Here is a 15,012-nt window from a genome sequence, read left to right as displayed (position 1 = left end):
TTTGAAGACGACAATCGCTTGAGTTGCTTGGTTGTCTCTTTCTTTCTATTAGGTTCCCTAGCTGAGTTTGTGTGGGTTGGGGGCTTTAGGGCTCTCTTATAGCTTCTCCCAGTTTTCCACCGATTAATCCAATGAGCTGTAAAGGTCCTTCCACGTTGATGCCTTGACAACCACAATCTTTCGCATATAAAAAGAGCCCGACCTTGTCCCCTTCTTGGTGATTTGTTTGTACTGGATGTCGTTGTATTCTTTTTAACACAGAGTTTGCCTCATTGCTCTGCTCCTTGAAAACGTAAGCTATAAAGTTTAGTGCTAATAGCCACTTGTCTTTTCCTTGAAAAAGGTTACAACCGCCACAGCTGTTCTCCTGATCCTAGACTTATGCGATGAATTGGGAATATTTTCCTTATAATTTTTTATTAATTTTATAATTGATTAATTATAATAATAAATTATATCAAAGAGTTAGCTGCTTAAACATGTTTGCTTTTTTTATTTTTTATGGATCCTAAGCTAGAGGTGAAAATATTAATAAAATTAAATATTGATTTAAAATTATAATATTTGATTTTATTTTGATCAAATTTTTTATTTAATTTAAATTAAATTCAAATATTAAATATATACATATATATTAAAATTTTAGATAGAAAGATAAAAAATCGAATCAAATCAAATTATATATTTTTATTAGTTATATATATTTCAAATTTTTATAAAATAAAATAATTATTTTATATCTCAATCTATTTAAATATATTGAAAATCATATTAAAATTATATATAAAAATAAAAAAAATTAAATTTCCAAATCAATGAATTAACCAAACCAATATAATTTGATCAAGACCAAATCGAATTTAAGAAAAGATTGATTTAAATTCAGATTAGATTTTAAAAATTTATAATACATTATTCAAAAACTCAGATTAAATTCGATCCGATTTGAATTATTATTACTCTATCCTACACAATGTTAAATTATAATTGATTAATTACACCATTATAATTATAACTTATATGCTTCTCAATGAATTAGTACATAGATCTCAAAATGGCATTGTCATATTAAATAACTCAAAATTTATTTTGTTTTTAATTATTACTTTTCATTAAATTTTATTAGAAAAAATGAATTATTAAAATTAATACATAAAACAAATAAATTATTTATTTATTGATGGTTAAATTGTTAATGAAAATATAATTTGCAATATAAAAAACTATCATTTAACTTAATTTCATCAAAAGAATTAGAATATTTTGATCTTAAAAACAAATTGATTATATTACAAAAATGAAATATCAAAGTTTCATGATATAATCAATTAATTTTTTTTTTTTTTTGTAATATAATGAAACATACTAAAAGTTCGATGTTTCATTTTTGTGATATTAAGTTAATCAAACTAATTGCCACTAAAATAGTCAATAAACCAACCTTCTAGGGAAACTTCACCTTCAGCTTCATCCTCAATGGCTATGTCTTCTCCACCATTAGCATTGTTGTTTGAGGATCTAGCAACACTTTTAACCCCCTATCAATTAGAAACAGAAGGCTCTTTGTCCACTGACATCATGTTTGCTATTACAAAACTACCTTCCTTGTAGCCTCTTTTTAGTTGCAACCCTTGAACCTTCACCCACATTTTCTCTCACCATCTTTTTCATACCTATAAAGTATACAAGAAACAACAAAAGAAAAGAAAATCGAAAACCTACCAAAACAAGCTAAATAAATATGGTCGAAGGCAAAAGTCATCACAGTAAAATAATTCATGGAAACAAGAAGAATTTGTAGTATAATAAAGCAAATTAATTTCAAAACAAGGAGAAAAAAGAAAACAAGCAAAGAAGAAAGACAAAAATTAGAGAAAAAAAGAAAAACAAGAAGAAAAGAAAGTTAGTAGTAGTATTTATAGAAACCCACAAAATTAAAAATCCTAAATAAAATAATAGCTAAATGTTTAATTAAGGATCTAAAGTTTTGATGTTTTCTTTGTTAAAGATATCAACTTTAATTTAAATCAATATAGGACTAAACGTTTATCAATGTCTGTAAATCATAATTGCTTAATGGCAATGACTTGCACATGCCATTAAGTGTATTTTATCATTAAATTTTTTATTTTTTCTTAATTAAAAATGCTTTAAATGTGACCTGAAACCAACAACCCCTCATAAACTCAGAAATCGATGACTAACCACCATTGTAACCACTATCGACAGTTGACTTTCGCTATTGAAATAAGCTCTAAATTTATCCATTAATCCATCTTGGCTTTCTAATTCATGTCACAATGTATATTTTTCAATAAACACTTAAAAATGCCTAAATCTACAAAGAAGACTTGCGATTTCAACCATAAAAAATCCCATCTTCCTTACTCAAAACGGTCTTTTTTATTTTGTTTTTATCCTCCACATTTCCTTTCTTATCACACTTTCAAAGTGCTCTAAACTTTTCCTCAATCACTGGTGCCATTTTTCTTCTTGTTTAGAGAAAGATTCAAATTTTGAAGAAACTACTGATGACACATAATTGAAGATATGTCACCATAAAACCTATTTGATTATAGATGAAAAGCTACAAAGACTTAAAAAAAAAAAAACCAAAACCCTTTGAAACTAACAACTAAAAAAATCGAAACATTACAAAAAAAAAACCCACATCCCCATAAAGGGAAAAATAACACTAAAGGTAATAGGAATAACAAAAAAAACCATAAAATAAACACTTAAAGGGAAAAACAGTTTTGGGTTTTGGGTGCTTTAGGTTATTTTGGGTCTAGATTTTAGTGAAATAGGGGGTCTTGGCTGGAAAAAACACATATTAGGAAGAGAAGGTGTTTGGTTGGTTAAAAGAAAAGGTATTTTGAAGTTTTAGGTCATGACTTTTGCCTAAATCTGGGTGGTTTAAAGCTATTTCAGGCAAAACTAAGTATAAATCTAAGATGAAAAGGTCGAAAAGAGTATTTTGTGAAATTTTAAGGTCGAAAAGTGTTTCGTTGATGACAACCGATGATGACTAGACAGCAGCTAGCACAATGGTGACAACCAAAATCTGGGTAACTTGGTTTTAAGAGGGATATGCTCTTTTTTTTTTCTATTAGAGACAGAAACATAAATGTAAAAAAATTTTTTTAGCTTTTATAGTAAGAAAAAAACTACTCTAATTTAATGCATGTGTGTCACACTACAGTGATGGACTCTTATTTTGAACTAACTTGAAAATATTTAGTCTTATATTAAACCAAATTAAAGATGATATCTTTAATTAAGAAAATGTCCAAGTATTAGATCCTAAATTGAGCATTTAGCCTAAAACAATTCTTTCAATAAAACTATCCAAATAAAAGCAAATTAAATGAAAATAATGTCATCACCAACATGTGCCAATCATAATGTGCCACATATTTTTACAAAATAAAAAATGCAATAGAAAATGCATGATTGGCATTAATGTATTTGTCATATAGTTGTATAAGAAAGAAAGCTCATCAACAAAGGCAATAACTTTTAACGTGCAAATGCTATGTGTGCAACTAAAGCATTGCGACATTCGAACACGTATTTAAATTTTGAAATTAGAAAAAAAAAAAAGTGACTTACTAAAGGTAAAACCAAAGGATATTGATAAGTTGTAAGTGATCATTCATCAACAAATTGTATGAGATTAGCCATGGTCATACTAATCATTACCAAACAATCTCTTTTTGACGATCACTCTATACTACATGACGATTACTTTTTGAAAACCTACTCAAAGCTATAACTTTCAAAGGCATCCTGACCACTATTCTTACCAAATTTTGAATAAGTTTAAGAACAATTTTATAACTGCCTTCATTCATGAGGGCAATTTTACACTTAATACATCATTAAGCTAAAGGCCTAAGACAAAGCCAATCCAATAAGGCCTATAAAAAGAATAGTGTAGACAAGCTTTAAGGACACCATCTATATGCCACATATCTTAGCCAAATCTCATTCACGATTATAGTAAGTAGGCACGCATTACATTTGGCACAAGTCATACAATTATGTCTCCAGATATAAGGTTCCAAGGTCAAGGGCTAGAAAGTAAGACTAAATTGACTTTTTTTTATTCCTATCATTTTTGCATCACTTTTTTTACACAATTACTAATTTGAGCATCACAATATGTTCTAGAGTCTGAACTTGTGCCCTTTTGATAATTTTTTTTTCATTAATAGGTTGGATGTTTTCCTTCCTAAAGCTACTTACAAATCTCATCTTACCAATCCAAAAGTATCACAACTTTTTTTTCCATCCTTGGCTCTTATGTTTTTCTTCTTTTATATTCACTTTGGTGTTTCTCCTTTCCATCTTTCTATCCTTGATTCCTACAACCCTTTTCCTTTTTCTTTTTATTTTAAGAATGAAAGATTGTGTCATTTGAGGAAAACAAAAGAAAAAAAATGCTTAAAAAGTGTTGGAAAACTGCCAACATAAAAAGAATAGTGATTTCTCAATATAATTTTTATTATTTGTTATTGATTATTGATTGATACTCTTTTCGTTTCAAATTCATCTTCCTAATTAATTTTCATAAAATTTAAAAGAAAAAATATTAATTTTATTGTATTTTATGTTAAAGTTTTAATTGCTTTTATAAAATTGATTGTCCATACTTTTAAAGTCAAAAATAAAAAATCATAAAAAGTGATTTTTAAATATAAAAATTAATTGTGTGAAGTATTAAAAAGAAAAAAAGATATAATTTTAAAATATTAAAAAAAGAAAAATGAACAAAAAATAAAAATGTTCACTGTTTTTTCTTTGTATTTTTAATTTGTTTTCATTATTGGAAAACAATGTAGTAATTTTATTTTCTTTTAAAAAAGATGTGATAATTGGAAGAAAAATATTTAAATTTGGTTGTTTAATAAATAAAGATAAATATATTTTTTTATAAGAAGTCACAGTTTAAAAATAAAAAAATGAGATTATTAATATTAAAATTTGAATTCAAAATATAGTAAATATCATCACTTAAAAATTATTACATAAAATAACTTAATTAAATTCTAAATTTATAGATAAATATACTTTGATATTGGATAAAAACAAAATTTAAAATTGCTTGGCGTAAGGTTAAACAAATAACAACCACCATCATCAGGTACCTCATACTGTATAAAAAGGTCAAATAAAATAATAGATCATATTCCACGAACTTATCAAGTAAATCTTTATTCCTTAATAAGCAGTAATTTACCAAAATACCCTTACTATCCCAAACTCTTTTCTTCTCCGACACGTGCCCTCCAAAGCATAAGTTCCATTGAAACTCATCAACACCTTCTCTTACTGTATCATTAAAAAAGTCATTAAACATTGCTATCTCCAACTTTCTAGCGAACACGTGACCCGAATATTTTATTTGACCTGCACGTGTCATTACGTAAATATTCTCAATATCAATAAGCTTATTTACATTTTTAACCCTGTATATTAAATATCTGAAAGACACTACATGATTATATTTGTCATTTGACACTTAGGAAAATTGAAAATTAAAAAATTGGAAGAGTCAAGAAATCTTTTACTACACGTTTTTTCCTCGTGGACCCCACCTCTTCTCCCCACTCTCTTTTGTCGCCGCCAAGGAAAAAAGGGAAAAAAAATTGGGAGAATTTGATTTGGCATATTTATATAGAGAGCTGAAATGTATGTAAATGGTTCGTAGGTTAAGACAACGTACCTCAATCGGCGTTCGTTAGTAACTATTCGGTGATGCTTGGCGTATTGTGCGCACGACCTCCCAAGCCTTGGATCCTGAACTCGCTCTCTTTGATCGCCCACGGAGGTTCAGCGGCTCACCACCAGGACAGCCGTGTAGTGCACTGGCCGGCACATTTCGCCAACTTATCAGCTGATAATCGGCGTTGCCGGCATCACTCCACGGCTTGTCGGCTTGCAGGCTCAGACGGCGGTGCGGCTTCTATATGGCATGCGATCTTGCCATGCGGCGGCAGCGGAGGAGGGCGGAGGAGAGGGGAGGTTTGGAAGAATGTGGAGAGGAAAGGGGAAGGTTCCTGGAATGTGGCTTGGGATGCCAGACCGGCTCGGTGGCTTCATCGGCCCGACTCTGCTTGGCTTCTCTTTGGCGTTTGCGCTTGTCTTGCGCCGATGATTGATTTTGCCGACGTTAATTCTGACGCTGATGACAAAATCGAAAGTACTGACTTAAATTTAATAAATCGCTTCAGCGCCGATGAGAAGAGTAGTAGTTCATCTTCGGCTGCTGCTGCTTCAGCCGCCGCCGATAATTACAAAGTTACAGGTTGGCTATAACTAATTAACAAATTATTGTTAGTGAAAGGTATTTTCATTTAAAGAAATAAAGAAACAAAATTTATTGTCTATTCGATTGGCAATGGCAGGGGTTTTAGCGGATGGACGATGTCTTTTCAGAGCAATAGCTCACGGAGCTTGTTTGAGGACTGGGGAAGAAGCTCCTGATGAGAACCGTCAAAGAGAACTCGCTGATGAACTAAGAGCTCAGGTAAGTTAGATGGAGTTCCTTTTGCTATGTTTTGATAAAGTAAAGGAAAGGAAATGAAAAGAAAGTAAAAGAAAGTAATTTTTCTTAAAAATTTTACAAACTCCATTAATATAGATATAATTTCTCTAATTATATGTGTTTTTTCATGTACATGTTTTTTTCTCAAATTTGTGAGATAGTAAATCAAAAAACTATAAAGCTCTAGCATAAATTAGAGAAAAAAAAAGGATATATGAAAGTAGAGTAAGTAGGGAGACATGTTTAGGTGTGATAAAAAAGTAAATATTAATATCACTTGTCAAGCTTATAATGAATTATTGGAAAAACGAAGAAAACAATAATGGCATAAATGTCATTATATACAACAACAACAACAACACACTAAGCCTTATATCCCATACTTTGGGGTTGGCTGTATGAAAAATTAAATAAGAGAATCAAGTTAGGTTGTTGTTTGAATCTATAAATGTCATTTTATATTTTCCCTAGCATTTCCCCTAATTTGTGGTAATTGAAAAATAGAGTATTTGAGGGAAATGGAGGCATGCTCACTTCCTCTTCCTTTTCTTTATTTTAAAATAAATAATATCAAAACAAGATAAAGGCTTCCCTCTTTCCCCAACTTTCCTTTCCCTTCCCTCTCCTCCCCTCAATCCAAAAATAGGCTTAAGCAAAGTTCATTATTTTTGTTAACATGATTTTAAGTTTGTATCAGGAGTCAAGGTAAAAGTTAAAAACTGAATGTGGGTTAATATTGAATTAACAATTTTAACACATAGTGCGAATTTATTAAGTATTCTGCTTGATTTGAATTAACAGTTTTAACACATAGCGCAAATTAGTTAAATATAAAGTTAAAAACTCAGATGTGGGGTTATTATTGAATTAATGATTTTAACACATAACAAGAATTTATTAGTTATGTGGGTTAATATTGAATTAACAGTTTTAACACCTAGCACGAATTCATAAGTGATTAGGAGTTAAAGTTAAAACTCAATGCGGGGAGTATTATTGAAGTAACAACATTATAGCGTGAATTTATAAGTGAGTGCTGTGTTAATGTAAAACGAACCGCACCTCAAAAATTCCAAATAAGTCTTATGGTTTAACTGGATAAAATTTCCCTTTTGTTATCTAGAAATGATAATTGGAGTTGAAAGTGTTTTTCCCTTTCCAACTTTTCAATGCTATAGGTTGTGGATGAGCTTTTGAAGAGGAGGGAAGAAACGGAATGGTAAAGCTTTTTTTTTTTTTTTGTTATATTGGAAAGTGCATCTTTTTTTTAATCCTTTTATGTAGTATGAAGGTTTTATTTAGAATGGGGTTTCGTTCAATAAGTGCAGGTTTATTGAGGGAGATTTTGATGCTTATGTTAAGGAAATTCAACAGCCTTATGTTTGGGGTGGGGAGCCTGAATTATTGATGGCTTCTCATGTTTTGAAGTGAGTTTTATGCTATTTCTTAACCATCTTTATTTTCTACTTGTAATTTGACTGTGATTTCTTTTGTAATATGCCTGTTGCAAACAAATGAAAAAGTTAGTCGATTTTTTGAGATGCTAATTCATATCCAAGTCAATACTTCATGAATTTTGATATGAATTGTAATTTTGCCATTATTTTCAAAAATTGGCCTGCCACTATTAGTGACTAAAGAGTTGTCATGGTAGGCATAATTAGAATACTCTCAAGAAGATATAAGCAAGGATCTCCTGCCAGGCCGAAATCACATCATTTTATATTATCATGTTTTAATAAACCTTGCATACTGGTGCAAGCATGTCAATTTGCATATTTTGTGAAGAAACTAGGTTTCAGCCACTGTTTGATAGTTACAGCCTGAGGTTTTGGTTGGTTCATTTTGTTGGTATTTGCCTTATTCAAGGAGCCATGCTTATGTCCTATAAAATGATGGCTAAGCAAAACAGAAATTGTTCCTTTCTTGTGCACTGTCCAAATTGCATTATAATCAAAAGCCTAAAGGTGGACTTTGAATTTGAATTCCAATTTTTTAAATTCATATTTATTTTTCCATATGTTTTACTTGACCTCTTTATGTGACATATCATTTTCATTCAATGGGCACAGGACTCCAATTTCAGTGTACATGATTCATGGAAGCTCTGGTAATTTGATAAACATAGTAAACTATGGTGAAGAGTACCAGAAGGACAAGGAGAATCCTATTAATGTGCTTTTTCATGGGTATGGTCACTATGACATATTGGAGTCTTTGCCAGGACAAAATTGCCCCCAAGTAAACACATAGAAGTTGGGTATCATTATATATGATTATGATTGCATACGAATAAGCTGAGCTTATTTCAAATGGAGGATTTCGATTGAACCAAAATTTTGTCTCAGTTTGATAAATTAGCTGCAGGTACCTCAGTTCTTGAAATAAGCTTGGTACAGTTTTGTAGTTTCCAAGATTGTTTCATGATTTTTACAAGTCAATTCATTATATCAAATTGGTGAAGCATTATAGTTGTTTCAGTTTTACTGAAGAATCAGTGATGATTGTTTCTTTTCTCAGAAAATCTTTGTGAAATTCAGAATAATCTTAGTTCTCTTTTCCGCTTTGCTTGCTGCTGCTGCTACGAGATTTGGAATACTTGTTTCCTCTTCTAATTTTAATTTTGAATCAGCTTTTAACAAAAGATATGTTATCCTTAAGAAATGAGTCAGAGAAACAGATTCCACCAACTTTCATTGCAGGAAAGAAGTAATGGAAGTGGCACTCAAGTTAATGCTGGAGGACATGTGATTTGATTTTAATGGTGATGATTTAAAGGTAGCAGTGCTCATCTTTACACTGCCCCCCACTAAAAAGGAAAAAGCAGTTGTTCATGTGGGAAAGTTGCATGTCAATAAGCATAGAGGTGGTATGGTAACGTGCCGTTGTTGTTAATGATATTGTTTTCGTTTCGACTTTCTAGTGAAATTCTTGCAGTAGCGTGAGGAAGACAATTGGAGTCGCACTGTTTTCTTATGCTTCCAAAAGTTGGTTGCCATGGAAAAGATAGATGAAATAAAAATGCTTTGGAAGTAGTAGTTGATTATGTTATCGTGCCATCTCACTCTCTAATTTTAAAGGAAGGACAGGACAACAGTCATCTGTAAAATGAACGTTGTCCAAACATATATAGAAATAAAGGGGAAAAATATTTTCCTCTTCCTTACCCTAGATTCTCCTTCCGGGGACCCTTACAGTGGGATCTTTTATGCTGAACTTTCATGAGCGATCTTAAATTGTGGCCTTCAATTTTAACAAAGGCAATCAAAACAATTGAGACATTTGTTTTGAAGTTAAAACAAACAATTTGGTTTTTTTTTCATTTTAAAATAAATAATTATTTTCAAATTTCGTTTCCTTTAGTATGTTATTGTATTTATTTTTGTTCTAATAATATGCAAAATAAAAGAAAAAATCATTTAGGGAAAATTTTTTCAAATTATTGTCTACTTTTAAGTTGGTGTGAGACTAAGAAAACCCTTTAACTATAGTGTATCTTCTCTCCCCTTTCCTCCATTGAAAGGGTAATGTCCTCCCTGAACAAAAAAAGAGAAAATAGGTGGTAATTTTGAAAAAAAAAATGAATATTCAATTCAAAACGGATGGATTAGATACTTTTATTTAAATTTACTTGTAAATATCAGGACATCAAGTTGTAAAATATTAAAGAAATTATAGATAACTTGTGATATAAATGGATATATAGCTCACAGCCTCCTAACCATGAGATTCACTCCATATTTAGGCTCTATAATCAAGCTCAGGGTTGGACAATGCCTATATTCGGGTGAAGGAGAGAATGTGAAGTTTGAGAGAGCAAGAGCAAGAAGTAGCTTGAGTTCTGCCATGGCAAAATGCTGTCCTAAACATGTATGGGGTCCGAACCCGAAAGGCAAATACACATGAGGAAATTTGCAGGCGCCACTGACTCCATTGGCAAACCTTTCGGGACTGAATTTGTCAGCGTCAGGTCCCCATATTTCAGGATCCTGGTGAAGTGTTACTGGTAGTAACCAAATATTTACTCCTTTCGGTACATCAATATCTCCAAATTTCATACCTTCCAGGGCCTCCCTAGATATAATTGCTCCTGGTGGATATAGCCTTAGTGTCTCATTGATCACCATTGTTAGCTGCCATCCATTCAAATGTGGTTAATTTCAGGACATGTGAAGAGATATTAGTGCCTCAAACCATATTTATTTGATTCTGATATGATACTTACTGTTTTCATTTTACGGATCAAATCGGCATCTGGTAATTCCCCCCCACAAATTTCAAGAACCTCTGCACGAACTTTATCTTGCCAATCTGGGTTCAAGGCTAGAAGCAACAAGGTCCAAGATGCTGTAATCGCAGTTGATTCATACCCAGCAAAATATATGTTCTTGCAGTTGTCAACAATAAAGTTGTCGGTTGCAATAGGCCCTAAATCACTGCTTTTAGCACCTTTGAGAATCATTTGTAATAGGTCCTCCTTTGATGTTTCTTCCTTGGTTCCATAAACTGCCTTCAAGATTAACGCTCGAACTTCTTTCTCCAACCTCCATATTTCCCTGTTGCTCTTTGTAGGAAGATATCTGAAAATTCAAAATTCGATCATTTCTGTCACTTGTCCTACACAAATTTGTCAGTTTCCGATTCAATTTATACAATTCAAGAAATAAAGAAAAGTAGAACCTCATTCCAGGTAACCCATTAGATAAAACTTTTTTGGACATGGCTTCTTGTAGAGCTCTGATCTTGAAGAAGATCTCTTCTCCGTTTGAATAATTGCTTCCAAAACAAGCCCTTGATATAACATCTCTAGTAAACTTTCTCAGATAATCGTCGACCTTTATGTCTGCAGCTCCACCCTCACTGTCAATCTTGCTTTTCCACCAGTTCACAACCATAACAGAACAGTCTAGCATTAAGTTTGTCATAGCCTACAACATTTGGAACAATTAAGTGTCCCAGTATATGTATGATCAGCACTCTTCCGCTTCTGCATGTTGAACATATATATAGAACAATACATATTGCAGAGTCCAAAGTCCCAAGGTTTTATACACATACCTTGACCTTATCAATGTATAATTCAGGAGCAATGATTTTCCTTTGATGGGCCCATAATGCACCATTTGAAGTTAGAATGCCTTGACCAAGCAGAGGACCTCGTTCTTTTTGTTGGTAGGTAGGATTTCCCAAGTCCATTGAAGTGCATGTAATTATTTCCTTCACCAAATCAGGATCAGTCATGTGTAAAATCTGTATGTTGCCCAATGAAAACAGAAATGTTGGGCCTGCAAAAAGGGTTAAAAAAATCAGGTTGTTTGACGGTATTTCCTTCATAGTTTAGAGTTTCATTAAGCAGGATGATTGAAATTAGATTGTAGAACGGATATACCATATTGTTCTCTCCATCGTTCGAAGAAAGGAAACACAGTGGAAGAACTGTTGTGGGTCATCGGTTGTTCTCCTTCTTGGGCCAACATTGACACCTTGGATTGTGACTTCTTTAGGTCAAGAATATTTCCAAGCAAGAATTTTGGAGGGGGACCTCGGATTCCTTGCTTTCGAAGCTTGGCACGAAGCCTTTCAGGCTTCCAAATCATAGAATCAAACAGGTGTATGAGCAGGCCAACTAATCCAATCAACAAGCTTGTTCCAGTGACCTTGACGAGCATCAATATCAACTCCATGGCTAGTAACTCTCTTGTTATTTCCTTTCTATTGCAGTGTGGAAAATGTACCCCATTATTTTGATGCCCGAGATATATATAGGCCTAGTGTTGTATAAGATTTTCTAATTGCTACAAAATTTGGTATGTCAAGAAATAAAAAAAAAAAACGTTAAAGATAGGTAACTTGGTGGATGCTAGAACTGGGAATCTTGAATTTATGGAATGGGTACTGCCAAAGATAACAATTTGAGCAGTCACTTTATGCTCTTTTTTGGCCAATTATAAGTTTGTCAGTTTACCTTTGTTGTTGAGCATATATCTTGCATCCTGCACCGTCTAAACCCCATCATTTGATCAAAATTTGGTTGAGCTCCATATTCAAAGAGTTTATCTGGATTTTGCATTTTTTTTTTCAAAATAAAAAAAGAAAAAATCTTGTAAATCTCGCATTATTAGTTTTAATGGGAATATATAACTTATTGTAGTATAATTAATCAATTATAAGAAGTAGATTTTTACATATTTTTTTTTTTATGATTGACTGATTGCAGGATTAAACTAAAAAGAATTATACGTAAAATTATCCTACTCCGATTAAAGCTGGTTTTACTGAATGAGTTCCGATGTATTAGATAGCGTTCCATCACTAATTGGGGATTCCAATTTGGCATTATGCACCAGGTCGAAATCAAACTTTTTAGCTTTATGTGGCTTCTGGGTGACTAAAAACTTGGAGCACTTGGATGCCTTGGTTCTAACTGCAGTAGATTGAACCAATAAACTTTTTATAGCTTAATTTAATATGACTATTTTTAAATTTTTATTTGATTTAAATTTAAATAAGCAAACCAATAAAAGTTATAGTGAATAATCTAAATAACTAATAAAAACTTGAAATATAAGGGCAAATTCATTAATTTAAAAAATTTTTAAAGTATTTACGTCTTTGGCTTTTAATATTTTTGGAATTCAAAATGGAAAATTACTAGCTAGATTTATACACTATAGAGCAAATTGACACGGTCTTATGAGAATAAAAAGAGAAGAATGTCAATATTGTGTTGTTTCTATAGGATATATAGAACAATAGGGAAAATGTACATTACAAGGAATATTAGTCATAGGAAGAAATTGCTATCAAATCTTAACAATTTTAAGTTCCAAAAAAATTAAGAAAAAAAGAATTTGGAACTACTAAGAATCGAATCACATTCTTTGAAAATCTACCTCTTAAAAAAAGTGGATTAACTATTTAGGTTAAACCTTAAAATTTTTTATGATATCTAATTATTTGTTAATTGTTGTAGATTACACAAACAACTTATTATTATTTTTTTAAATCTAAGTATATAATAAGAAAATGCGTATGTATCCTTTTTAATATGTGATTCATTATTTAAGTTATGATTCTAATACAAATTATGCATTTAGTTCAAACTTTTTTTAAATGTTTTATAACTCTAATAAGCTTACTCTCACTTACTCTCACGCGTGAGAGAATGCAGTTTGCTTTTTAAATTTCTTTTGTTAACCTCTTTATATTTTTCGAGCTAGATGTACTTAAGTTAGAATATAAGACATCAATCAACAATCAAATTAGACATTTTTGTGTGTATTATTAATATTTACTTACGAGATAATGAAAACTCAAAAGAAATGGTTTCTTTTACATTGTGTTTCAAAGATCTTGTCCTATGGTATATTTGTGGTTTATATCATGTTTGGTATATAAGATTATAATAAGATTAGATAAAATGGTATTATGAATACGATTATATTAAATAATATCATATTATCTTATGTTTCATGTGTGCAAAGATTAAAATAAGATAATTTATTTATTGATCAAAATTATCTTTTCTCAAAATTTATATATTTTAAATTATTGATATAATTTTTAAATGTATAATATGACATGTAAGTTTAATTTCATGAATTAAAAATAATCATATTCACTTTGGAAGGATTGAATCATCCTATACAAAAAGAACGATAATTTTCTTTGTAATCTTATTTTTTTCAATTAAATACAAATCAAATATAATATATAATAATTATCATACTATCCTATCTATTATCTTATATACCAGACATGATTTTACTTCTTAAATTATTATATTATATTATATTTTTTTGTATTACTTTGATATTTTTATTATTTATTATTTGTATTTTATGCTTATATTTTATTATTTATTACATATTTTTTAAAAAATAAAAAATAAATAATACAAATATCAATCACATGAAGTTTTAAAAACCCATTTGAACTGCTTAAATATAACATTCCGACGTGAATATTTATTTCTTTATTTTTAAATAATAACAATTATATATAAAATACAACTACCTCTAAAGCTTAAAGCTTGAAACATAAATAATTGAATTTTTTGTTATATTAATGCAGATTAAATCATGGTTGTTAAAAAATATGATTTTACAATGATTACTAAATTAGAAATATCTCAAAAAGAATGGGGCATCAAAATAATAGTTCTTCGAAGAGGAAATTTTGAGATATATTCAAATGACAATGGTACATGAGAGATAGAAAAATCATTTTAATATGTCATTATCATCTTATTGGATTATTTAAATGTTAGACGATTTATTTTAAAATCATAGAGAAAATGTTACAAATATTTCCTTTTAGTATGATTGATTATTTAAAAAAATTTATATCTTATTTAATTATTCAAAGGTTAGACGATTTCAAAATCATAGAGAAATGTGTGATTGATTATTTAAAAAAAATTATATCTTATTTGATTATTCAAATGTTAGACGATTTTAAAA

The 15,012-nt window shown here is 30.5% G+C and overlaps 2 protein-coding genes across 2 annotated transcripts; one reads left to right on the top strand and one right to left on the bottom strand.

The window, feature by feature from the left end:
- Positions 1-5,704: 5,704 nt before the first annotated feature.
- Positions 5,705-9,036, top strand: LOC111310389 (uncharacterized). The gene is made up of 5 exons (XM_022909809.2): positions 5,705-6,310; positions 6,411-6,532; positions 7,729-7,769; positions 7,879-7,977; positions 8,623-9,036. The coding sequence occupies exons 1-5, from the start codon at positions 5,761-5,763 to the stop codon at positions 8,801-8,803; spliced, it is 993 nt and encodes a 330-aa protein (XP_022765544.1). The 5' UTR covers positions 5,705-5,760; the 3' UTR covers positions 8,804-9,036.
- Positions 9,037-10,104: 1,068 nt separating this feature from the next.
- Positions 10,105-12,480, bottom strand: LOC111309895 (cytochrome P450 714C2-like). The gene is made up of 5 exons (XM_022908892.2): positions 11,940-12,480; positions 11,609-11,835; positions 11,231-11,478; positions 10,776-11,130; positions 10,105-10,683 (listed from the first exon to the last, which is right to left on the bottom strand). Exons 1-5 carry the CDS (start codon positions 12,232-12,234, stop codon positions 10,258-10,260), a joined length of 1,551 nt encoding a protein of 516 aa, XP_022764627.1. The 5' UTR covers positions 12,235-12,480; the 3' UTR covers positions 10,105-10,257.
- Positions 12,481-15,012: the final 2,532 nt, after the last annotated feature.

The sequence above is a fragment of the Durio zibethinus genome, chromosome 19 (assembly GCF_047325235.1).
Source record: "Durio zibethinus cultivar Kanyao isolate XHJ-2024 chromosome 19, ASM4732523v1, whole genome shotgun sequence".
NCBI lineage: Eukaryota > Viridiplantae > Streptophyta > Magnoliopsida > Malvales > Malvaceae > Durio > Durio zibethinus.
The sequence above is the reverse complement of the archived record's forward strand: the minus strand, read 5'-3'. Positions and strand labels throughout refer to the sequence as shown.